The sequence below is a fragment of the Populus alba genome, chromosome 9 (genome assembly GCF_005239225.2).
Source record: "Populus alba chromosome 9, ASM523922v2, whole genome shotgun sequence".
In the NCBI taxonomy this organism is placed as follows: domain Eukaryota; kingdom Viridiplantae; phylum Streptophyta; class Magnoliopsida; order Malpighiales; family Salicaceae; genus Populus; species Populus alba.
In genome coordinates, this window is record NC_133292.1 from 5,453,461 (window position 1) to 5,477,365 (window position 23,905).

The 23,905-nt window shown below is 33.3% G+C and overlaps 2 protein-coding genes across 8 annotated transcripts; one reads left to right on the forward strand and one right to left on the reverse strand.

The window, feature by feature from the left end:
* Positions 1–66: 66 nt before the first annotated feature.
* LOC118035151 (protein TRAUCO) lies at positions 67–4,815 on the reverse strand. Its single transcript, XM_035040668.2, has 2 exons — positions 3,565–4,815; positions 67–599 (listed from the first exon to the last, which is right to left on the reverse strand). The coding sequence occupies exons 1-2, from the start codon at positions 4,700–4,702 to the stop codon at positions 334–336; spliced, it is 1,404 nt and encodes a 467-aa protein (XP_034896559.1). The 5' UTR covers positions 4,703–4,815; the 3' UTR covers positions 67–333.
* Positions 4,816–14,144: 9,329 nt separating this feature from the next.
* On the forward strand, positions 14,145–23,872 carry LOC118035149 (NAD(H) kinase 1). 7 transcript variants are annotated; one of them, XM_035040658.2, is made up of 12 exons: positions 14,145–14,424; positions 15,314–15,482; positions 15,574–15,693; positions 18,477–18,614; positions 19,313–19,536; positions 19,890–20,003; positions 20,201–20,295; positions 20,496–20,602; positions 21,318–21,391; positions 21,492–21,570; positions 21,755–22,062; positions 22,880–23,872. In XM_035040658.2, the coding sequence occupies exons 1-12, from the start codon at positions 14,398–14,400 to the stop codon at positions 23,186–23,188; spliced, it is 1,764 nt and encodes a 587-aa protein (XP_034896549.1). In that variant the 5' UTR covers positions 14,145–14,397; the 3' UTR covers positions 23,189–23,872. The 7 variants fall into 7 exon arrangements, with proteins under 7 accessions (XP_034896549.1, XP_034896550.1, XP_034896551.1 ...); XM_035040659.2 differs by having other exon boundaries at positions 19,340–19,536; XM_035040660.2 differs by lacking the exon at positions 18,477–18,614 and having other exon boundaries at positions 14,146–14,424.
* The last annotated feature ends 33 nt before the right edge of the window (positions 23,873–23,905 follow it).

Genomic DNA, 23,905 nt, shown 5'->3' on the forward strand with positions numbered 1-23,905 from the left:
CTTGTGAATAGGAATTCTGAGAGGGTATCACATATCACTTCAAAAATGTGCAAATCAGTTCAGATATGCTGCTGTAAGCTAATAATACTTCTCATCAACAAAAACCAATATCCATACCAAGAAACAGTTCTGGGGTACCATCGGGCTCATGAAATAAAATTACATCTCACAAGCAGAAATCAACTCTCCTTTTATCTTCTATAAAAAATGTTTGAGTTCACAGAAACTGAATCAGTTCATTTGTCAGTCCTAATATATCAGTAACTAAAATTATAGATAGAATGCTCATTCAAATCAACCTCCCAACTCCGCAGACGGTAAAAAGGTTACTTGCTAATGTTTCTTCTCATCGCTCACACCATTTTCAGCGCGGTTGTCAAACCCGTGATAAGGAACATCAATCATAGGCTTGGGAACTTGGCGTCCTCCAAAATCCTCTGGAAAGAATTCAAAATCAGGGCCAAAGTTAAACTTGACCGCACAATTTGGCTGATTAGGGAGAGTGTACATTGAAGCAGCGGGGTAGTAACAGCCACCAAATAAATCCTTGAACGCAACACCTTGACATACTCCATTTCTGAAGAAAGATATCTCACTTCCTGCACAAGAAAATAATTTTTAGTACACAGTTAGTAGTAACATCCATCATATCAAGCACAAATACATATTAGCACCCCAAGAGTAGGACATGGATCAACCATGCTCATTTTAAAATAAGATTTTGAACAAGTGATCACCAAGCTTGTCACCTGGCGTGCCCTACCTAGCAACCCAGAGTTCAAAACACACAGTATCCCGCATGATATTTCATCAATAAATTGGTGAGTTCTGTATAATCCATTCCATCAGAATAAAAGAATCTAATGTCAAAGACACACTTTGCATAAGATAAATGTGAAAAGTGATCCATGGTTTCTTTCAGATCTCATAAGGAATCTGAAAGATGATTCAAAATTTACAACTTGGTTTGCCATCAGCATAAACAGGCCAAACCTAAATCAGATTTTGCCAGCCAGCTTCAAAGATTAATAGCTGCTTGGAAAGGAAATTGATAGCTTTTGGTTACTGTCTCAGGACAAAAAAGACAGACAATGGGAACATAGAGGACATATCTCTTGTATTTTGAAAGCACATAAATTCACTTCAAAACTATTACAAACAAATTTATTTTATATATTTATCTTTGTTTCTTCAATCAAACATGTTTATGTCCTCAATGTCTTTGTCTTTTCTGTCCCGAAACAACAGCCGAACACCACCAATAAATCACAGACTGCACACATTATTTGGGTGCCATCTCCACCTCATAAATCTAACTGCATAGTAGGACCCATGGCCGCTTCTCCCATGTGAATGTTGAGCAGTAAAGGTACACTGGGGGGTGGGGGGGGTCTCTTATGGGAAGAACTTATTTTTGTAAGACCAGAAGGCTATTTCACTTCTTCAGAATCAGAAGAGGAGAAATAAGAGGGTTGTGGGTGTTGATCAAACAATAGAGACAATGTTAGTCTACCCAAAAAAAGCCCAAACAGCCTCAAGGTGGAGATGTAGAACCTACACTGTGAATAAACCACAACATAGTTTAGGATGGTTGATCTGAACTTCGGAAGCAAGGACAGAAACCTAAGAAATCCATCATCAAAAGACAAGAATAGTTCAGAGGAGAATCAACTTGCCAACCATTCTCTACTTCTTATGATGGCAAATCCCTTGTCTATTTAGACATAGAAACTAGTCTCATAAGTAGATTTTTTTTACAAGACAACATGAGCCTCAATTCATTTGAGCAGAAAAATTATTCTTGTATACTGACAACAGACAATATTCCAATGCAGTCACCAAGAGGTTTGAAAGAATGAGTTGAGGGCAATGCAAGCTTTTCATGTAAATGACCTTCACTGGGCTGTATATTCTTTAACCATCATAACTTGTATATCAGATACTCAGATTAGATAGTTTGGCTCCTAATTTATAAAATGACATCCATCCAGGGAAAGAATTTGTGCTTGATTATAATCATTGAAAATTATCTGCAAGTTGAAGGTAAATTTTCACCATACCTTCTGTAAAAAACAAGTAGACCCTGTACAGGAAACAAAATGAGAAGAGGAGAGCCTCTAAATCCAGGGGCGTTTCAATTGGTAGCTCCTTATGTAATCCAATGGATAAAAGCATACAAGGGAATGCCTCGTCATTTGGAACGCACAAGTTCCCACAAGGTAACAGACCTATTGATGAGAGAAGACTACAAATACCATGTGCAAAACAGGTGATCTATCACCTCTTCTTAGCCTACCTTACGCTTCCACAATACCATCAGTTCATGTTTAATTTTGATCACGACACTTAATTTCTGGAAACTAATGACACAAGGAAAACAAAAGAGAATGTGATTAAAACCACCTCAACAATAAGCACCCCCTTGGCATGCCACCTCCACTCTCTCGGGTGAAGAAAAACCAAGATGCTAACCTCAGCACACCCAAACTTATCCAAATAAAAAAAGGCCACATTGGTCAGACATTGGAAGGCTAGAAGTAGCTCTGCGTCCACAATTGAGGACATATGCTGCTAGCATTCACACTCAAAGACTGACATGACTCTTTTCACAACAATGAGGAACTTACTTGCAACTCACTCAGATTCACAATACACTTCAAGCAACCTACTATATCGCTTGATCATCTAATCTTGTGTTATAGTTTCAGGTAAGTGTGCTAAATACTTTTGGTCCAATAAATGCAACTTCCTCCAACTGATTACACACTTGTCTTAGAATGCAAGAGAACAGCTGCGCTTTAAAAGGAGAGGACTTATATTATCATTATTTGACTTTCTGTACTTAAGTGTATGCTATATGGTAACACAAGTCTATTTCCTAGAAAAGAATACGAGTAATCAAATTCACAAGTGACACACTCTCAATAGCAGAACGTTTCAATTTTTTCACAAACAACAAATCCAAGTATGGATGGGAGAAAGTGGAATTACAATTAAGGGACAATACCGGAACATCTAAATTCTAATAAAGAGTATCCGAATGCATAAAAAATAAAAAAATAAAAACCTTCATAGTGACAAAATAATCATCCTTGAACATCTCATCACAATAAAATCTACGAGACAGGAATCTTCTTCCCAACCACACCATTTGCTAATATCTGTTGCTACAGGAAACAGATTTGTTTGTGGGAGGTAAAGTCAACACATTACTTATTTCCCATCTTATTTGCAATTACAGAATTCCAATTGCAAGCAACACTATTATTCAAATTTAAAGCAACCTTCTTTGCTAAATTCTTGATGCTAATACAGTCGTGTCAATTCGTACAATCCTAAATTCTCTTATTAAATGCAAGACAAAAGCAGGACCTTCAACCTCCTAAAAGTCCTCGATGTAAACCATAACCAATGCCATTAAAATCAAACAAATAGATAACCTAAAAAAATCCTTACTTGACCAGCACATTGCAATACACACAAGATTCATGAGTGAACAATATAAGCAAAACAAAGACATAACAAACACCGCATCACACCAAAACAACAAAAACAAAAACTCACCAGGAACAATCTTGGGAGGATCTTCCTTAGCATCAGGGGCACAAACATACCTCTGCCCTTTATACCAAACCAAATGAGCAGGTTTAGGAGTATACAAACCCCCCTCCGGCAAATTAATATAAAACCCAATAACATCCCCCTCTTTATACCCTTCCTCGCCATATTTCTCCCTCAATGCCTTGTGCACTTTACTCCCATCAATATCTCTATACCCAAAACTATTTCCATCATATCCAACTGGTGCCTGTAAGTCCCCTTTCTCCGTAGACCACCCAAGTCGTGTGTGTCCGGTTTCTCCTAAAGTAACCACTTTAATTTCAAAATACCAAGCTCCTTCACATACCCCTCTTGTAGCTCTCACCATTCTATACCCCTTGGCACTCCCTGCACTCAATCTATCTTCGCTCAATTCGACTTTCTCTGCTTTATATACTTTAGATAAGCAGATTTTTAAGTCTGGGGAGTCGTCGCTTTTGTCAGGGAATCTTGGGGCTGGAGTGATTAAGACAGTGTCTTCTGATGGAGTGTTTTGCGGGTTTGGTTTTGTTTTTTTCTTGCCTTTGCGTGTGGATCTTGTAACCCAGACATTATTGTTGTTCTTTTTCTTCGACTTCTTTTTTTTTGTTGTTGTTGGGGTGATTTTGGTTGGTTTCTTGAACTCGCTGGCTCCATTGTCGTTTTCGATTTCTGCAGTTGCCGCTGGTTCGGGTGGCTCTTGTTTCTGTGTTAAAGAGGAGAGTTGTTTCTGTTTTTTAGGAGGTGGGTCTTCTTCATCTTCATCGTCTTCAATTTCAGTGTCTTCAATTTTGGGAGATTTGGGTGTGGGTTTCTCGGTGTCGTTTGAAGTTGTCGGGTGGTCTGATTCGGAGAGAGATTCAGAGGCTGATACAAAGGCGTCCTCTTGTTGAGGTTGTTGGTTGGCTGTCGTGTTGTTAATTGGAGTTATTTCAGTGTCGCCTTGATGTGGGTCTGTGCCGTTTTGGTGTTCTTCGAGTTCAATAGGACTGCTGCTACTGGTGATGGTGGGAGGAGGAGGAGGGGTGGGAGGACTGTGGTTGGTGATGCTGTTGTTGGGTTGCTGTTGGTCTTCCTCTTCCTCTTCCTCTTCCTCTCTGTAGGTGGCTTGAAGGGAATCCATGAGGTCGCAGAGGTTTTGACTTGTAGATTAGCGAAGGAGCGAAAGTAGTTTTTGAGTCATTGACAGAAGGGGAAAAAAGTTAAAAGCAAAAACAAGACAAATATGGATTAGAATTTAGAAGTGGAGGAGTGAACTGTGAACGAAAGAATGCGTGGGAGGACGAGTAAAAGGGCTAACCTCAATTTCCCCCCAAAACTATACCTATTTTATCAATTAACCCCCAAAACGTCTTTTTTTTTCAATCATCTACTTCATGTTTCAACTTGACCGCTATCATCCCCTAAAGAAAAGTTAGATATTGCATTTTCGAGGGAAATCACCCGCTCAAATTATAGGAAATCGGTTTGGAGCTTGAAAAGGAAACTGATAAATTTCTCTTAAAAACCTTATGATAAACTTAAATATCGAGTCATTTGATGGTATTTTTTATCCCTAATATGGTTTTATATTTATTTTTTGGGGCTCTTTCTGACGCGTGAAACTGATTCGTTGGAGTTTTAGCTGGTAATTTCCCTTAGAAAACATATGGAAAATCAATATAAGGGGGGGATTGCTATAATCTTTAGTTTTAGTATTTGATTGATAAATAACGTAAGTTAGGGGGCAAATTGAGGTTAAACCCAAATCAAATAAACTCGATGGATTTTAAAGTTAGTTATTGGGCTTTGCGGTTTGGGCTATTGGGTGTGTAAGTAACTCGACTGGGCTTTCAAATATTCTGCTGGTTTATAATGGAGCTATCTCCACCCTCCCCACCTGAAATCTATAAATTACGGGGTTTCTTTTTCTTATTTTTTTTGCAGGGCTTTACGGCCAGAGGTTTTGGAAGAGAGAAATGAATGCGAAGGAGTTCGAGTTCCATTTCGCCGGAAGGCAGCCAGGATCAGACGAAGGAGACAGCAAGACTTTTAGAAATGTGGAGGATACTATCAATCTATCAGATTTACAGTAATCAGGATTCTCATCATCAGCTCCATTTTGGGTACAGATTTGTTTTCTTTTAATCTCTTAACTTGTTTGTTCTGTCTTTGTATACTTTGACGTTTATAAAATTAAACAGATTCTGTCTGTTACTCAATATGTGCCTTAGATTGCATTGAGCCTGCATGGAATCAAAATTTTAAATTAAGGGCTCTCGATCCTTTGGATTTGTGTACTGTCGCTACGAGTTTTCTTTCTTTCTTTCTTTCTTTTAATTAATGTAGGTGTTCAAATCAGCTTTATAAATTTCGATTGATTCCACTGGTTTTAAAATTAACAATTATGTAATTCTCTAGTGCCCTCGTATTAACAACCACAAGACTCAAACCTGAGATTATAAGGGAAACAAATCATTTGATCTCAAGCTTTTATCATTAAATCACCTACTAAATGGTTTGATTTTTTTTATTTATTACTTCTAGCACTAGATTATTTACTATTTCAGGGGCTTGCTTCATTTTCTGCAGGTGATTTCTTATAGCTCTTTTATTAGTAGCTTAATTTTTACTGTTTTGATCTAAGCTCATAACACTTAGATTGTATTTAGTATTGTGGTAGCTATTGTGGTTATGGTTTTAAAAAAAATTATTTTATAAAAAGTACTTTTAGTTGAGGTTGGGTTGAAAAAATAGGTGTTTGATTAAAACTGTAGTTGAAATTGAGATTAAAAAAAAATGTGTTTGGTTAAGAATGCTTTTGAAATTGAGGTTATAAAATAATTTAAAATAATATATATTAATATTGATGGTTTTAAATTTACATATTGTAAAATTAATTACTTATATTCCATCATGAAATAAAAAATACTTTATATAAAATATTTTTTATTATTTCATTAAACTATTTATAATTCCATTACGTACAAAATTCATCTGATAAAAACTACAGTTTTCATAATTTTTTGAGCGTACATAAAATATTATATGTATAAAATTGATATTACAGTATGAATGAATTTAATTCACTCTATACTAATTTTTCAAGGAAAAAAATATTATTCATATCACAGTATGAGTGAATTTAATTCATTTTAAACTAGTTTAAAAAAAACTGTTAAAAAAAAAAGTGCATTTGAACGGTGCAAGTGAATTGCACTGTTCATTAAGAATAGTACAATTCACTCGTGAACAGTGCAATTCTCTTGCACTGTTCACATAAATAGTGTATTAATATACACCGTGCATGCTAATTACACTGTTCAGTGAACAATGCAATTAGCATGCATAGTGAGCAATAAGCAGCATTTTGTTGTTTTTTCTTTTCTTGTGTCTCAACCATAAAAACATGTAAGCACCTACACAGTAAATTATGTATTATTTTTATCAAACAGCTGCAAACTGCGTTTTAATTAAAATATAACCGCAATTACATAGCCAAACATGCTTTTAAAAAACTTTCCAGTTAGGGTTTTGAATGTTTGTCGGTGGCTCAGGAAGATTCATTTTTGGAAGAGCCGGATGGGAGATGGAGCAATTATAAGATAAGCATTGGGATTTATAAATGGCATGTTGATGTGTTTGGACAAGACTAGCATTCACGAGCTTGTTCAAAAAAATATAAACACCAGCGTCCACGCTCCCCGCACCATTGTTAGGAATAATTTGGGATGGAAATGAATATAGAATTGGTTTACAATCATTAAAACACTATTTTTAACGTATTTTTTTTTATTATATAGAAATAATATTTCTAAGATATAATTAAACTTTTTAAACCTAAAAAAAAAATAAGATAAGACCAATAAAATAAGATGTATTCTTTTATTCTATGTTGCTTTGTGTATAATAACAAGTTTTTAATAGATTTAAAATATAATAATGAATTACTATGATTATTGATGAAACTGGATGACAATTGATGAAAGAGTTCTACTTTAAATTAAATTAAATAGTTGTTATTAAGTTTATCTCAATAATCATAAATATCATAATTAATTATAAAAATGAATTTAATGATGAATTAATTTCACTAATAATTTTATTTTTTTAATATTATAAATATCCATATAATAGCATTAAAAGTCTATTAGGAGAATCCTTCCATAATTTAATTTACCACACAGTAAAATTCACACTTATAAATATTAAAAATATATATATATATTTCTTATTTCTTTATTCATTTATAAACTACACAACTAATAATAACATCATATATTATAGCAAAATTCAGACAAGGCTTCTAAGTATGTCTTCCGAGCTTGTTCGTAAAAAACAGTCTGGCGATGTTGAAATCAAGAGTTGACGGGGAGCATTTTCTATATGTTAAAAGCTTTATGTTTTTTTTTTTTAAGTTTAACGTGGGTGTTCGGATCAGCTTGCACATATCTTGACTAATCCCACGAGCCCTAAAATTAACAATCATATAAGTTTTCAGTGTACATGAACAACTCCAGAAAAGCTTTACGTTCTTATGTTTACAAAAAGAAGACTTTCACAAATGTTTTTGGAGCGTCTTAGCCCAGTCTTCCAAGGGTGAACCAAAGTAATTACTACGGTACTTGCTATGATAATATCTCACGAGTGTTTACATAATGTTCTCGGTTTTTTATCTTTCTCAGCACGTTTTAATTACCAAGACACTGAATCTCTCTGTTTTTTGCTAATTTTCATTTTCCCTTTTTCCTGCCATTAAAACAAAAGCTTAAAAGATATCAACATTTCACTTTACTGCGTCCCCTCATAATTTACTATTGATTTGCATAGTAAAATTATATTAAAACCATATAACACCTCCCAGGAGCAATGTTGTTTTCTTTCATGGGGACTCATTCCACCTTACAAGATAGGTAGAACAGTCTTTTAATCTTTTATTTTATATCTTGTAATGTTTAAAATATAATTGAAAGTTGAATTTTCTTAGCTGTTTGGGCTGAGGTATTTTCATTTTTTTTTTATTATTCTTAACACGTTATAATTACTAAGGTGCTTTTAGAAACAAAAAAATCTATATCTTGGGAAAGGGGTTTTTTGATCTTTTTATTCTAGTTCTTTCATTAATACCATGTTTGTTTAAGGGTACTTTGGTATTCTCATAAATTAAATAAAAAGAAAAGGTGCGTTCAAGCTCTTGGCAATTCACGGTGGTGATTCCCCCCCTGCCTCGGAAAACATATTAGCCCAACCAAATTTAAAAATTATCCTCCATTTTCATCTTATTTTATTTGTGGTCCTTGGTTTTTTTTATTGCTCTTTACTTGTTTTGTTTTGAATCATTTTTCTTAATTTTTTTCAATTTTATCCCTTGATATTTTGTTTTATTTGTCATTTATATCATATCTAATCTTTAGTTTTTTATTTTTAATTTGTTTTCAATTTCATCTCTTGTCATTTGATTTAATTTAATTTTTATGTGAGATTTGACCTTTATTTTTTTAATTTTTTTTATTCTTGGTTCTTTTTTTATTTTATTTTTAAATTTAATCATTTAATATTGACTTGTTGTGAATTGGTCTTTGTTATTTTCTTTTGTTTAATGATTTTAGTCTCATGTCTTGGGTATTAGTTATGAGATTTTAATCCTAGTCAATATTGATTATTTTTTTTATATATTTTTATTTTTTAATTTAATTATTCAACATTGGATTTATAAAAAATTAAACATTTTTATTTTTTCTCATTTTTCTTTCTATGACAATAAATCTACCTCTCAATTTAGATTACGCATTTATCATGCTAGCTTAAATTGACTCGTGATTTTTATTTTATTTTTATTATTTTTTAAAATTTTAATGTCATTTATTTTTTATTTTCTTTTTAAAAAATTAATTTTTTATTTATTTTTAGCCTTTAATATTAAATTATAAAAGATTGAATTTCGTTATTTCTTTTAATACGGCCATTTTCATCTATATATATATATATATATATATATATATATATAAAATGTAAGCTCAAGTTTACACTGATTTTTTTTTTAAAAAAATTAATTTTGGCCAAAAAATAATTTTTTATTTATTTTCAGCTTTCAGTATTAAATTATGAAAGATTGAATTTTGTCACTTCTTTTAATCCGGCCATCTTCATTTCATCTGATGACCCAAGTAACATATATATAAAATGTAAGATCAAGTTTACGCTGATTTGTTTTTAAATTTTTTAATTTCGGCCAACAACTTTTAATTTATTAAATATTGTATTTTTTGTCTGTATATTTTTTTACAAGAATATCCTACCATCACAACAATCTAGTTTCCTCTCGACGCTGTCCACGTAAACCACCCAACAAATTAATTTCAGTCGCTTTCCTTGACCTTGAGGTGCTCAATTTCTCTGCATCCAATCATTTTTTTTTCATTGACCAGCCACCACACAGCATAAGGGTCCAAGAAATAGACCCGGTGGGTGGTGATCAGCAAAACGGTCAAAAGACTTGAAGAAAGTATGTGGACAGGAAGTTCATTAAACTATTTTTAAAAGTATTTTTTTTAAAAAATAATTTTTTTATTTTAAATTAATATTTTTTAATGTCTTTAAATTATTTTGATGTATGATGTTAAAAATAATTTTTAAAAAATAAAAAAATTATATTTTAATATATTTTTAAATAAAAAATAATCACAACTATATTTTCAAATAAATCCCAAACAAAACTATTTATTTTTTATCTCGAGTTTAAAGGGTGTGTTTGATTCGTATCCTACCTTTTTATGATCAAGTTTGCAAATAATTTCTTACAGGTTAAATAACATAGAAGATTTTTTTACTAATTGAATCTAGTTTCTATTTCATTAGTTGCAAAAGATCTCGGGCTCTATGTGTTTTGAGTTATCTTGTTGGCATTACGTTTTTGCAAGTTTCAAATTCCTCGCCAGAGACATCTATATGTCCAAAAACAAACTTTTATGACCTGTGAAATAATCAGCAATATCTCGTAACCAAAGTCCTGGACTTGTTCTAGATGATTATTAGATTATTAAATCATTTTTTTGCAATTTTTTTTCAATAAAACAAAACAAATTAAAAATCCAACTTTATTTTGAAGAGCTCCAAACTTTATATTATTGTTTAAGGAAATTTTTTTTTAGTTTTTTCTTTGCTCACATTAACATGTTTGACTAGCTTTGCATCAATTATATTATTACTTGAATAAAAAAAAAAGAGACATTGATGAATCAAAATTTTATCCATATATATTTTTTTTAAAATACAGGTATAAAAAATTATACTCATATTCTCGGGCATATTAAATCGATACACGCCATTATTAAACACGTTTCCATAAAAAAACGCAAGGTCTGACATCAGACAAATCCAAGTATTGCGAGGTTTGGTTAAATTTAAACTTTAAAGTTGTTAGATATAGTCAAAACCATACTCAAAAAGTTTGGCATAACATGTTTGGGCCTCGTGATGCACAAGGTCCAAACACTATCAAGGTCTAGCACGTGCTAAGCCCATTAATTTAGTCTGCATTTCGAGGCCAACAAGGTAAGCTTATCATGTATTCTCTAAAGGTATCAAGTCCATGATTTCTCGAGGATTTTTATTATTGCACCCTTGGTATCGCTGGATTCACTATATACATGGATTCAAACATGATACTTAAATTTAATACCATTAATTTTATAATTTATTTTTATATAAAATCTTACTAGAGTTATTTCTTAATAGATAGATTTAATTAAATAAATTTACACCTTACTAACTGTCTAACTCGTAAAAACCATGTTTTTAAGCGCCTTGATTACCCTGGACATGATCGGATATCATGTTCAAATATATTTTTTATCAATATTTTAATAAAATTGGAACGCGCTAGTAGAAAAAATCAAATATGCAGTTAGGAGTTAATTAGGGGGTGACATGTGTTAAATGTACAGGATTAAAACTGACGAAAGTCTCAACTAAAGATAATGTAACGAAAATTACTAGTGCAAGCATTTCATTTTCATCACCAACCCACTTTCAAGTCTCCCACATTTTTGAGGTCAAACAAAGAAGACAAGTTGTGAAAGAGATATTGGATTTGTCTCCTTCATCTTCAGTGCGATTGTTCTGATGTTCTAGTGATACACGGGTGTAAGAATCTGTCGGAACCTCTAATGAGGTTGTGCGTAATTTAAAAAAAAATTAATTTTTTTTATTAAAAATTAATTTTTTTTTTTATTTTTATGCGCTGATCTTAATGCTTTTATTTTTTCTAATTATTTATTAAAATCAAAATTTCCCAATAATCAATGGTTATTTTTCAATTTCCCACACAATATCCGAAAAGAATAATGATTAGTTTCTATAATTTTGCCCTTTTTATTTGTTTTTACAAAAATTATTATAATGAGTAGTCACTGCTGACAATGATAATGATTCTCCATGAATCCTTACAAAAAAATTAGTGATTAATCAATCCAACGCTGAAGCGGAGTCATGTAGCATTGATTTTTTTTTCTTATAAAAAATCATGACAGATTAATATTTAAAAGAAAAAAACTAGAAAAATGTCAGACTAATAATTTATCATTCTTAGTTTATATTAATTTTTAAATATTGATTATATTTTTTCAACACATCTAAAAAATGTAATTCCTTGTACTTTCGAAATGGCATAGACAAATCAAATAATTCATTGTTTGATCTTATCATTTTTCCATGTAAATTTATAATTAAATTCTAACCAATAAAAAATATTATTCATAATTACATCAATGCAAAAAATTGATCCTCAAGTAAGGAATAAAAGGCTTTTTAATCAATGTTATGTACTCATGGATTAAAATTAAAAATGCTACATAATAGTCAAATATTATTTTTTAATTTTTAATTTTTTAAATTTTTAAATATTTATCACTCTACACTCGACCTATTTATATTATTTTTTTTGTTCTCATCTTTATTTTTTTTATAATTTGTTCTGTATTTTTTTCTTGCACTTTTTTTTAAAAAAAAAACAATACATAAAAACTAAGGGAATGATGTTTCATTTTAGCAATTTATAAAATTATTTTATTATTTCGTTATATTAAAAATTAGCTGAAAATCTTACATGTTTTTATTAACACATATAATATTTACTTTATTTTATTATATACAAAAATTAATTTTTTGATTTACATTTATATTTTTTACTCGATATCAAAAAACATATTAATAATATCTACATATTGATTCTTTTGTGTTAGAAAAAAATATTCAAACTACAATGAGACAGGTTAAATAAACACTTTATTTTTTATATTTATTAGCATATGTAGTTTTTAATGTATTTAATTAAATACATGCATAAATTTTTTAATTTATAGTTATATTTTTTAAAAAATATATTTAGAATACTTGTATATTTATTTTTTTTTACTGAAAAAATATTTTAACCACGATATGAACCAAAAGTAAAGTAACGAGTTTAACCGAATCAACGAGGGATAACACCCGTAAACTTGAAACTACGAGTCAAAGTAGATATTGTTGAATTTAGCAGGGTTATAGTGGAACTTTCCCATTTTGTTTTGAAAGTCAAAGGTAAAGCAACGATTGGTAGCCCATATATTAAAATCACGGGTAAGCTACGTAACAGGTGACGGCAAGATGATGAAGAAAAAAGTCAAAAGTCGACAAAGATGGATTGGAGGCCTTCAAATTCACCTAATTTAACAAATTCTGGTCCAAATCTTATTTTCTCCAAATTGTTTTTCGCCCATCTTCGCACCACCACCCTCCGTCCATCCACTTGAGTCTAAAAATCGCCGGCGATAATTAATATATTTTATTAATACGTTTCTTCTTAAATATAGGTAGAAGCTGTAAAAGAAGCACTATTAAAGTTTTTATTAAGTTTGTCTTACATAATTCGGTGCAATGGAAAATTCTCTCTCGATCTGGTTTCAAGAAAAGGAAAATTGAACCAGGGTTTTTTCTTCAGGAGCAATGAGCAAATTCTGTCAGAAAAGAGAAAAGAATCCACAAAATAGGGTGGGTATCTAATTAGAAATTAATTTGATTTTGTAAAATTTTATATTTGTAAGAATATCCATACGGAAAGAAGAATGATCATCTCAACTACTGCTATTATTATCCATTTGATTTCCGAGCGTTACTTTATTAACACGGTCAGATCATTTTTTTAAGATTTTTTTATATTAAATTAATTCTTTATATATTTTTAAATTATTTTAATATGCTAATATTGAAAATAAAAAAATATTATTTTAATATACTTCTAAAAAAATAACAAATACTTTCTCAATTTAAATGTAAGATGGATAGTTTCGTTGAATCTGATTGCTTTCTCATATATATATATATATATATATATATATATATATAAAAGAAAAAAAAAGGAACAGGAGGAGAAGGAGAAGCAAAGGCCATGTGAAAAATATATTCAGTTGTGATGAGCTAATTGAAATCTGGTCTTCCGAGTTGCCACGCGTTATGTGGGACCTTTAACCAAATCTCTCTTTGTGTCTCTCCCTCTCACATTGTAGTAGTTAGTCATTCATTATTTATTTACTCCTAATAAAATAATAATAATAATTAGTATGACAGATAATCTCTCTCTTTCTCTCTCATAGTGATAGACATGACATGGGTTGCAGAAGCTAACTCCCCTCCTTGTCTGTCTCTCTGTAAAATGACAATTTTGTTCATGTGTTGCACTGAGTGACTTGTCGTAAAGCTTCTTATTGAAGAGGAGAGGAGAGGAGAGGAGAAGGGAAGAGCTCTGTCCTTGTGTTTCTCTTCTTTAATCTCCACAAAAATATTCTCTTCACTCGCTCAGTGATGGCTCCTAGCAAGCTCAATTCCACTGTAATTCCTCTTCTATCCCCCTCCCTCCCTCTCTATCAATAAATAACTATATACTGGATTTTGATTTGTTATGCTCCGTTGGTTGATTTTTCATCATCTATTTGTTTGGATCTCTCTTGTTAATTTTGAATTTCCTTTTCCTTTTCTGGTTTTTTTTTTTCTCTCGCACTACATGTGAATTGTTAACCAAGCTCAATCAGGTAGTAGTGTTTTTACTTGAAAGCTAAGCATTTGCCTGGATTTTTTTATTTATTTTCAAGATTTAGTAGAGACGTGTTAATGTTATCATTTACAAGTGTAATTTGGAGAAAAATTGAGTTGTGGCTCATGCAAATCCATATTATTTGAAGAAATGTCAGTCCTTTTCTAGGTGAAAGCAATAAAGGAAATCGTGTTTCTTTTAATGTTGACTTATTACATCTATTCTATGATCATTTCTCAAAATTTGTTTATGTTTATGTTTTAATCATGCTATTGATGCATTTCTAATTATAATCTCAAATGCAGGGTTTCCTTTAGTTGGAAAAGCCCGCGAGTCTAGTTCTTATAATTAATGATTAAAAATTACCAAATTGGTGGCTTTTGCAAGTTTTGACTTTTGAATTTGGTATGTCGTTGAAGGATTTTGACAATTTTATTTGAATTTCCAGTGTAGATAATGCATTCAATGACTGAATACACTTCATTGATGCGTTTACAGTAGAACGTAACCAAGGATATAATAAGGAGGGATTTGCTTGGTTGTTGTGGTTGAAAGTCATTAAGTCCTTCTCGAACCAGCATAAATGAAAAGCTTTTTATTTACTTCTCTTTCCATTAACTGTACTCAACATCTTGCTTTCTCATTGCATCACATCAATTAAATCTGTTGATGCCTCCAATCTGATAGGATCCACATGGAAATGGAGACGCAAGTTTTTCGTCTTCACAGCCAGACAATGGATCTAGTGATTCACTTACGCTTTTCCATTCCGAGAAGGCAGTGCAGGAACTTCTTCAACAGACTCCAATTCAGCAAACTGATGACCATCTTATAGAATTCTCAGAGGCTCTTAGAAGTATGTTTGCCCATAATTTTTGGACCTACACGTTCCTTTTCTGGAACTATTTACTGTGAGCACGCATCTAATATACAGTTTTACAAATTAGCTGTTGCAAAGGCATTAAGACGAGCTGCTGAAGGAAAGGCTTCCGCTCAAGCTGAGGCTGCTGAATGGAAACGTAGATTTGAACTGGAAAGGGCACGGAATCAGCAACTAGAGCACAAAGGTTTCTGATCATTAAAAAACATGCATAAATATTGGCATTTGAGTTTCATTCATCATATATCTCGCATTTGACTTTGATGGTTCAAACTAGGAAATTTGTGATTTTTTTGAGTTCTCCTACAAAAATCACTTTCCAAGATTCGATTTTCTGTTGGTGCGACTGTTGTTGCTTAATTTGACAGCTTCAAATCAAATTCCTTTTGATTTCTAGATTTTTGGCAGCTTTGGTATCAACAGACAATCTTGTACTCCTTGAATCGGTAGTTGTCAGGTTGATCCTTTGTAATCTGTCTGATCTGGTTCTCTATAGTCATATCTGTTGTCTCCTTTCTTGGATGCACTTATCTTGTGAGTTTTTTCTATTGGTTTTTTAAGAATGTATTGCAATATCTTATGAGCATATTTTGTGAATTTGCTTTTTATGGTGTTGGAGCCAAATGGCATCTCTTGGTTACTAATCATGGGTTTAATTGTGGCATTCATGTTTTCTTAGCTAGAAAAGGGGGAATGGGAAACCTATGGAGAAAAAGGATAATGCCGAGGAAGAATGATAGGTGACCTCCATAGGTGGCAAGAACTAGAAAATCATGAAATAAAAAAGAAAAGTTGGAATGAAGAAACTCACAATTGAAGTGGGTCAGAAAGGGAAACTCCTATTATGTAACACTGACGATACTGCCTAATAAATGACTTCCTTTCCTTGATCTACTACTGTATAAGCTAAATTACTGTTGACAAAGGTTGAAAAGTTTCTCTTCCTTAACAATCCTACTTCCATGTCTTTGCTTGGTTACATAAAACTAGAGTGTATGACTAGTTTTGATTTTTGTGTGGAATATTGAAAGTTAAAGGATGGCATGGGCGAAATGGGATAACACCCACCAAAAAGCAAAACGCAATGGATTCTAGAACATTTCCTAATATTGAACTCCAGGGTTATCTAAATGGGTGTGCTTCCTTGACGAATTGTAAGATCATGTTGCCCCTTAGTTGATATAATTGATGTTCTTTTTTCATATGCTTTGTAGCAGTCTTTTTGTAAGTTCCATATAATTATCCGTTTTCTCTAACACAATGATGGTTGGTCCTATGAATATCAGTTAATTTCTTATTTTGTTGTTGGTAAAAGGTTTTATTTTCATACCTTGCCTGTTTGGGACTTTCCATATTGATACCTATTGACTTTGGGGACTGGGGATTTGGTATAGTGGTGAGGATGAATTAGAGAAAAATTGAGCATTTTTAGTGGGATGGAACATGTGTAGCAAATGAAGGGTAGGAAATGAGAGATGGGGTGTGTGGGAAGGGAGTGCATAACAGAAGTAGGAAATGGGTATACAGGGAATCCCTCCTTGGTGAATTTAGTATATTGTTGAAGGATGCCCCTCTTCTTGTATTGCAAAGAATGTTGAATGAGTGGCATTTTTTAAAGGGGAGTGTTATTCCAAGTTGAGATTCTCTAGAGAGAGAGAGAGAGAGAGAGGGAGAGAGTATGTGAAGTTAGAGCAAGGTGTGAGGTGAAAATATGCCTAAAGTCTTTGAATGAATATATAGAGGGATTATTAACAAGAATTGTTCACTTTGAGGTTGATGATTGGTAAGGTGCCATGTGTACTGACTCATGGTCATGTTCAAGCACGTTGAAAGAGGTTAACAATGTCTAGGCCCTTCCCGATGAGCCCCATTCTGAGCAAATCGTACCTCACCTCTGTAAATGTACGCTTGATCTAATTTTCAATCCATAAACCTTGTTGCAAGCTATAATTAATAGTATAAATAAGTATGATCTATTTAGAACATTCTTGACAGCTGAAACGCATTGTAGAGACCTACTTTATGAATTTTGCAGCATAATTTATCCCGGATTTATACAAGACTAACAATTAATAGAGAGTTTTCTAACCTGAAAAATAATAATGTGGATGACTGTAATAAAATATCGAGGATGCAACTAAGTGCTTGTGACAAAAATGAAGATTGATGAAACTGATCCACAAATTTGCGTAAATATTTGAAAATAATTGAGAAAATACTCTAAGAAAAATTTGCCTTTCTAAGGCTTTAATAATAGGAAACACCATTCCATGCCCCTAACTCCTTTTTGGTATGGTCTCTAAACAACAGAATCACTGACTTGGCATGCATATGGGTGCTCTGTTTGTAATTTTTAGGAAATTTCTTCTGATTTTTTCCAATGTGCTATATGCGGTTTGATTTTCTATCTTTTCCCTTTTCATTTCCTAGCACCTTTGTTATTGTCCTTCTCTTCTGCCTTAATGTCTATATTAGGATCAATCATCTCATCATATGCTGATGGGCATCTTTCCATGCTGATCTTACTTGTTTAACCTTTTCATTCCTGAATTTTTTAGTGGCAGTCTATGATCTTAGAATGATAAGAAACTGAACTTTCCTAGAAGTTCCCCTTAATTTTCATCTTGAATTTTACAGGTTTTGAAGATGTTTGCTCAAAACCATTCTTGCTTGTTCTGAATCTTCAGAATGTTCCTATCTTCTCTCTCACTCTCTCTTTTTTCCTCAATAGAGATTATCCGACTTTCCTGTCTCTTCAATATTTCTAGGATGTCAGCTGTTTTCACCTTGTTAGAAATATTAATGGGTGTGCTGCAACTTGTCTAAATACGTGTTATACACTTTTGTACTTTATTTTCCTTCTGTTTCACTCGTCCAAGCAGCAAAAAGTTGGGTTATTTTGTGGTTTTGGTGAGTTTTCTAATCAAATTTAGACTCATTATCATCAGATTATGGCTATTGCACTATCAGGCAACAATATATGTGAAATGCTTCAAAGTTGGTGGACTCAGACTTCTATATATAATGCAAAGGGAATGATAAGATTAATGCTTCCGTGTCTTGTTTGCTGGGAAGTTTGGGAAGAACGAAATAGGAGAGTTTCTGAAGGTACCGGATTTAACTTGCTTGGCAATTTTAGTAACTTTTTGTTGTAGAGAATTTGCCCATCTTTTCTTGAAAGATGCAATTTTCTGTTAACATCCTGTGTTGGAATTAGTAATAATGAAAAACTTATGGCGTTCAGACACTCTCTAAATGGAATGTTAAAGTTTGATCTACTCTGCAAGAGTATTGGGGACCCAACCATCTTTGGTATATGTGTCATTCTAGATAGAGGTTTTATGAAACTTAGTGCATTTGACAATATTTTCAAGTTGTTTTTAGGTGTTTCTGGAAATGGAGGTAACCCGGGATAAAAAAGTCTCAAATTTATTACAAGGTGGTGGAAATTTATAGTAGTTAACTTGTAAATGGTAAATTATACCAATCACATTTTGCTGCTTCCTTTATAGCTGCATATATTTATTTCTTAATCACTATTGAGTCTTTGACTCTTTTTCTTCATTTACTTGCTTTACTGGTTTTTGCATGTAGGTTACTCTAAATTAGATCAATTGTCATTAAAAGCATGCCATGCTCGTTGAAGCTGAAATCTGTGTGAATTCCTTGTTTGGAATGCTTGAATGTTTGGTTTCCGTGTGTCTAATGCTACTGAATTAAGTTCTGGCTTATTTCAGGTTTTTGTGTCCATTAAATATTCCACCATGTTCTGAGTGTTTCAATGTCTGATTTTTGTCCATTTTAAGGAACGACTTTGATGGATTGTATTACAGGAAAGTCACCAGGGGAGTGTAATGCTGGTATTGATGCTCAGCGGGTGGAAAACTCGACTAACCAACCCATGCTGAGAAATGAAACAAATGAACAATCTGAAAATTGGAGTACAAATGGGCTTTGCTCTCATGAAATTCTTCATGATGGAGAGACCAACTCCCAAGCCAAAGCAGTTCCAAGCAGAATTATGAGAAAGGTAATTTTCCTGTTGTGCCCCCAGCAGATTCGCTATTCAGTACGTTGAACTGCTTGTTTAATTGCACGCTAGCTTCACAGCATCACATGTTTGGATGGAAACCAGCTAGCCTTGGTAATACTACACCATCTGTTGATGTTCTATTAGAACCTAGATAGTAACTTCAAAAACTTTGCTTCTAGTGTTGCTTTTGTTGTTCTTTTGCATGTTGATTTTTGTGATAATACAAATGAATTGTCACAATTTGATTCCAAGGAATTTCTTAGCTAAACTATGCTTTAAAAATCATGTTGGTGAATATTGATATTATTCATGTTCTGACAAATTAGATTTAAATTTGAATCCTGAGACAGGCATCTTTCAAGCTTTCATGGCGGTGCAAAGGTGATATTAGTGATCAACACAAACATGATATTGTCTCTTTTGAAAGAGGAAATATAACAGCTGCAGGGCGCAGCAGTAAACAGGTATTGAATCCTCTTTCAAAGTTACATCTCCTACCTGAATCACGTTCTTTCTTTTTTCTTGTATCATAAGCAAATTTACAAATATACCTATGAATTTCCTTTGAGAAATGCTTCTGTGCTTCTCTCACTGTTAGGAGCAGTTAACAAGGGCATTTAATATGTGTTTGTGCCTTAGCAAATTCTCATTTTCCTTTCAGATTTCTTTGAAGTGGGAATCTGACCCACAGACTGTGCTGATTATGACCAAACCAAATTCAACCTCTGTTCGGATTCTATGTGCAGAAATGGTCAGGTGCTGATGAAATTTTCTCTGGAAATGGTTTCCTTAGTTCCTAGTGTGGTCTCTCTACTTTGCCTCTCTGCTTTCATCTTCCCTTGAGGGTTATTTTCCCAGACCATGTAGTTTTACATTAATATTTTTATTTTTTTTAACTGGTTGCATGCTGTTTATTAAATTTTACTATTTATCTAAATGCTCAATTCCCATTCCAGATGGTTGAAAGATCATAAGAAGTTAAACATTTATGTGGAACCACGAGTGATGGGTGAACTTCTATCAGAATCATCGTACTTCAACTTTGTGCATACATGGAAAGATGGTGAGCTACTTAATGTTTTTCATTTTCTATTTTATATGGACACTGGTGCTCTTTTGAAAAATAAAATTAATAGGCAGACATCTAATTATGATTACTGTAAGAAACATAGGTGGTTAACCATGAATCATATTTACTGCTAATGCATCACATTTTGAGCAATGAAATTTTGTAAATTACATGCTTTTGGTTATGTTGGGAAATTTATCTTAAGCGCTCGCTTTTATAGTCAGAAGATTTGAAGTAAGATGCTGTTTTATTTTATGGTTTTAACTGCTAGTCCAACTTAAAACTTCTAGCAATTCTTTTCTTCTTTATGCATCAATATGCACATGTATATTCTTTAAGCCTGTATGGAAAAACTGTAAGCATCATGCCAGACCACGATCTCTTTCATGCTTCTGTTTGAGATTCCCTTACATGTTGCACTTGATACTTTGTGCCCTCCACTTGTAATGACGGTTAAAATTACATCCTGCTCAAATTTCGAGATAAAGTTGATGTGGGATAACAGACAGTCCAATGCTAGTATGATGTGACAATCAGTATGTATATACAGTCTAGAGATCTTCAATGAGCTCTATATCTGGCTTTGCATGATTCAAGCTTCAATGTGAAGATCATATTTAGACTACATCTCGTTCACCCTTTAGCTCTTCATTAATATCTTGACAGTGCAAAATTTAACTATTTATGAGTTCACAATGTTTCTCTGCAGAGAAGGAAGTTTTGAGCCTGCACACTAAAGTTGACCTTGTGGTGACTCTTGGTGGGGATGGCACTGTTCTTTGGGTATGTTCTTTCAGTTTGATGTGCATCACTCTTAGGTTGATTGTGGATTCCTTTTGTAATCATACTTGGTGTAGTTATCATCGCCCTTCTTCATTTGCAGGCAGCATCAATGTTCAAAGGACCAGTTCCCCCAATTGTACCATTTTCTTTGGGGTCTCTTGGCTTTATGACACCATTCTGTATCCTTCATGCCAGCTGATGAAGTTCTTCTGTTAAATGGAAAATTTAATTGACCTCTGAAAACACCAATTGCAATTGCTGGCTTCTATGTGACTGTATTTATTTATTTGTTAGTCATTTATTACTCAATTCTACCTACCTTTCCATGTCTTGACTTGCAAGTATTCTTTAACTGTTTTTAAGATAGTGAACATTACCAAGATTGCCTTGATTCAGTCCTTAGGGGTCCAATCAGTATAACATTACGACACCGGTTGCAATGCTATGTTATTAGAGATGGCGCTAAAAATGAGTACGAAATGGAGGAGCCTATACTTGTTTTGAATGAGGTTACAATTGACCGTGGAATATCATCATTCCTTACAAATTTGGAATGCTATTGTGACAACTCTTTTGTCACATGTGTCCAAGGTGATGGATTAATTTTATCAACAACATCAGGGAGCACTGCATATTCATTGGCAGCTGGAGGATCAATGGTTCATCCTCAGGTACGTCATGATAACATCTTTCCATTTAAGCATTCATGAGCGCCTGTGTAAAAAATTTCACTTTTTTTCCTGGGAAGTTTCCTACTATGAATATAGATTAATTTCGTGCTTCAGCATATTTAGAAGCAGCTATAGTGGTCATTTGCTATTTATGATGTAAAATGCTTTAAAACAAGAAATGTACATAGCAGTATCGCGTAGTTTAAATAAGGGCACCGGGATTGATGAGTAGCATTGAGAAGACCTTAATAATTTTATTGATAAAAAGGTATTTGATAATACAAAGGTACAAGAAATGGCTAGCTCACGGGTAGTAGTTAGATTTGGTTGAAACAGACCCTAGGAAGGTAATCTGGATGCGGTTCTTGCTTCTGCAGTTGCGTGCTTGCTCTTGACAACCCTAGACGTTGGTTCAGCTAGAGTAATAATGGAAATTAGAGTTGACTCATGGTCTCTCACACTGCAGGCAAGCTTCTAATGGCTAACAGATTGAGTAAGAATAGACTGGTCTGCTTTTTCACCATTCTCAATGACATGATCTGGCTGATTTGCAAAAGATTCCGTTATTAAACTATCGGTTCAATTTGTAATAGTTGTCACCCACACTGTGGACATGTATAAAGTTTGTGTTACCCGTTTCTTCAGTCTCATTCATTTCTCATAGGAAAGTTAAATAATTTTCGATTTGCATTTGAAGAATGTGTAATTGTTTTCATTTGAAATTGAATATTCTTTTATATTCCATATTAGTATCATTACTATCAATCAAATGTGCGTGATAAATCTTTCAAATTTGATGAATTTTCTGTAATTGCAGGTCCCTGGCATTCTCTTCACTCCAATTTGTCCACATTCCTTATCGTTTCGACCTCTGATATTACCTGAACATGTAACAATACGGGTTCAAGTTCCATTCAACAGCAGAAGCCCTGCTTGGGCCTCGTTTGATGGCAAGGACAGGAAACAGCTGGCAGCTGGTGATGCACTTGTGTGCAGCATGGCACCATGGCCTGTGCCAACAGCATGCCAAATTGATTCTACAAACGACTTTTTGCGAAGCATCCACGATGGCCTCCACTGGAATCTTAGAAAGACCCAATCTTTTGATGGCCCTCGGGATTTATAATGTTATTTCTAACTTAATAGCTCTTGTAGAGGAGGGGGTAACTTGTAGTAGTTGCAGGGGAAAAACAATCCTTATTGTCAACCAGCTGCAGATGATGATGAAAACTACTAGAGGCAGCGGAAGTTGTTTCCCACAAGATCAAATTTGTCTCTGAAATTTGTTCAACTTGTCAGTCATTCAATGAATAGATACAAGCAAACAACTTGGATGTAAGATTAATATACAGATGCTGCCTTGTCAAGCATCTGTCTTTACTGCTGCCCGCAGGTACCTGACGTTTACCGTCTTCTGCTGTCAAATGCTTGGCTAGGCTTGTTGGACCGGTGGCCCCCGGAGTATATTGGACCGGTGACCGTCATGGGAGCTGGTGATCTGCAATCGAGATACGCTTGCAGGCTTCATGCTGAAACCACCTTTCGGTTACAGAAAAATAAGAAACAAAGGTCTGTTAATTGGAGCCCTTGTTCTATCGGTTTGAATTTGAAAATCTCAAACTGTATAATCCACGTCTTTATAGATCTGAGATTAAGGAGAGCTAGCTTTTCCTTCGAACAAGCATTGTAGACTAGGGATATATATATATATATATATATATATAAAGATGTGTCAAAGTCTCCTATATTGCAAAGGTAATAAATACTATTATAGTAGATTAAACTGTGATATATATTAGAGTTTTGAATCTTTAATGTGTCACTAAACATTTAGTTTTTAGTA

What these genes read in the sequence shown, in the direction of transcription:
- LOC118035151 (XM_035040668.2), bottom strand. Translation starts at nt 4,702, where the DNA reads ATGGATTCCCTTCAAGCCACCTACAGAGAGGAAGAGGAAGAGGAAGAG. An exon ending in TCCTCCCAAGATTGTTCCTG is followed by an intron (nt 600 to 3,564) that starts GTGAGTTTTTGT and finishes TTTCTTGTGCAG; the next exon opens with GAAGTGAGATATCTTTCTTC.
- LOC118035149 (XM_035040658.2), top strand. Translation starts at nt 14,398, where the DNA reads ATGGCTCCTAGCAAGCTCAATTCCACT. An exon ending in CTATGTGCAGAAATGGTCAG is followed by an intron (nt 20,296 to 20,495) that starts GTGCTGATGAAA and finishes TTCCCATTCCAG; the next exon opens with ATGGTTGAAAGATCATAAGA. An exon ending in TGGCTTTATGACACCATTCT is followed by an intron (nt 21,571 to 21,754) that starts GTATCCTTCATG and finishes ACTGTTTTTAAG; the next exon opens with ATAGTGAACATTACCAAGAT.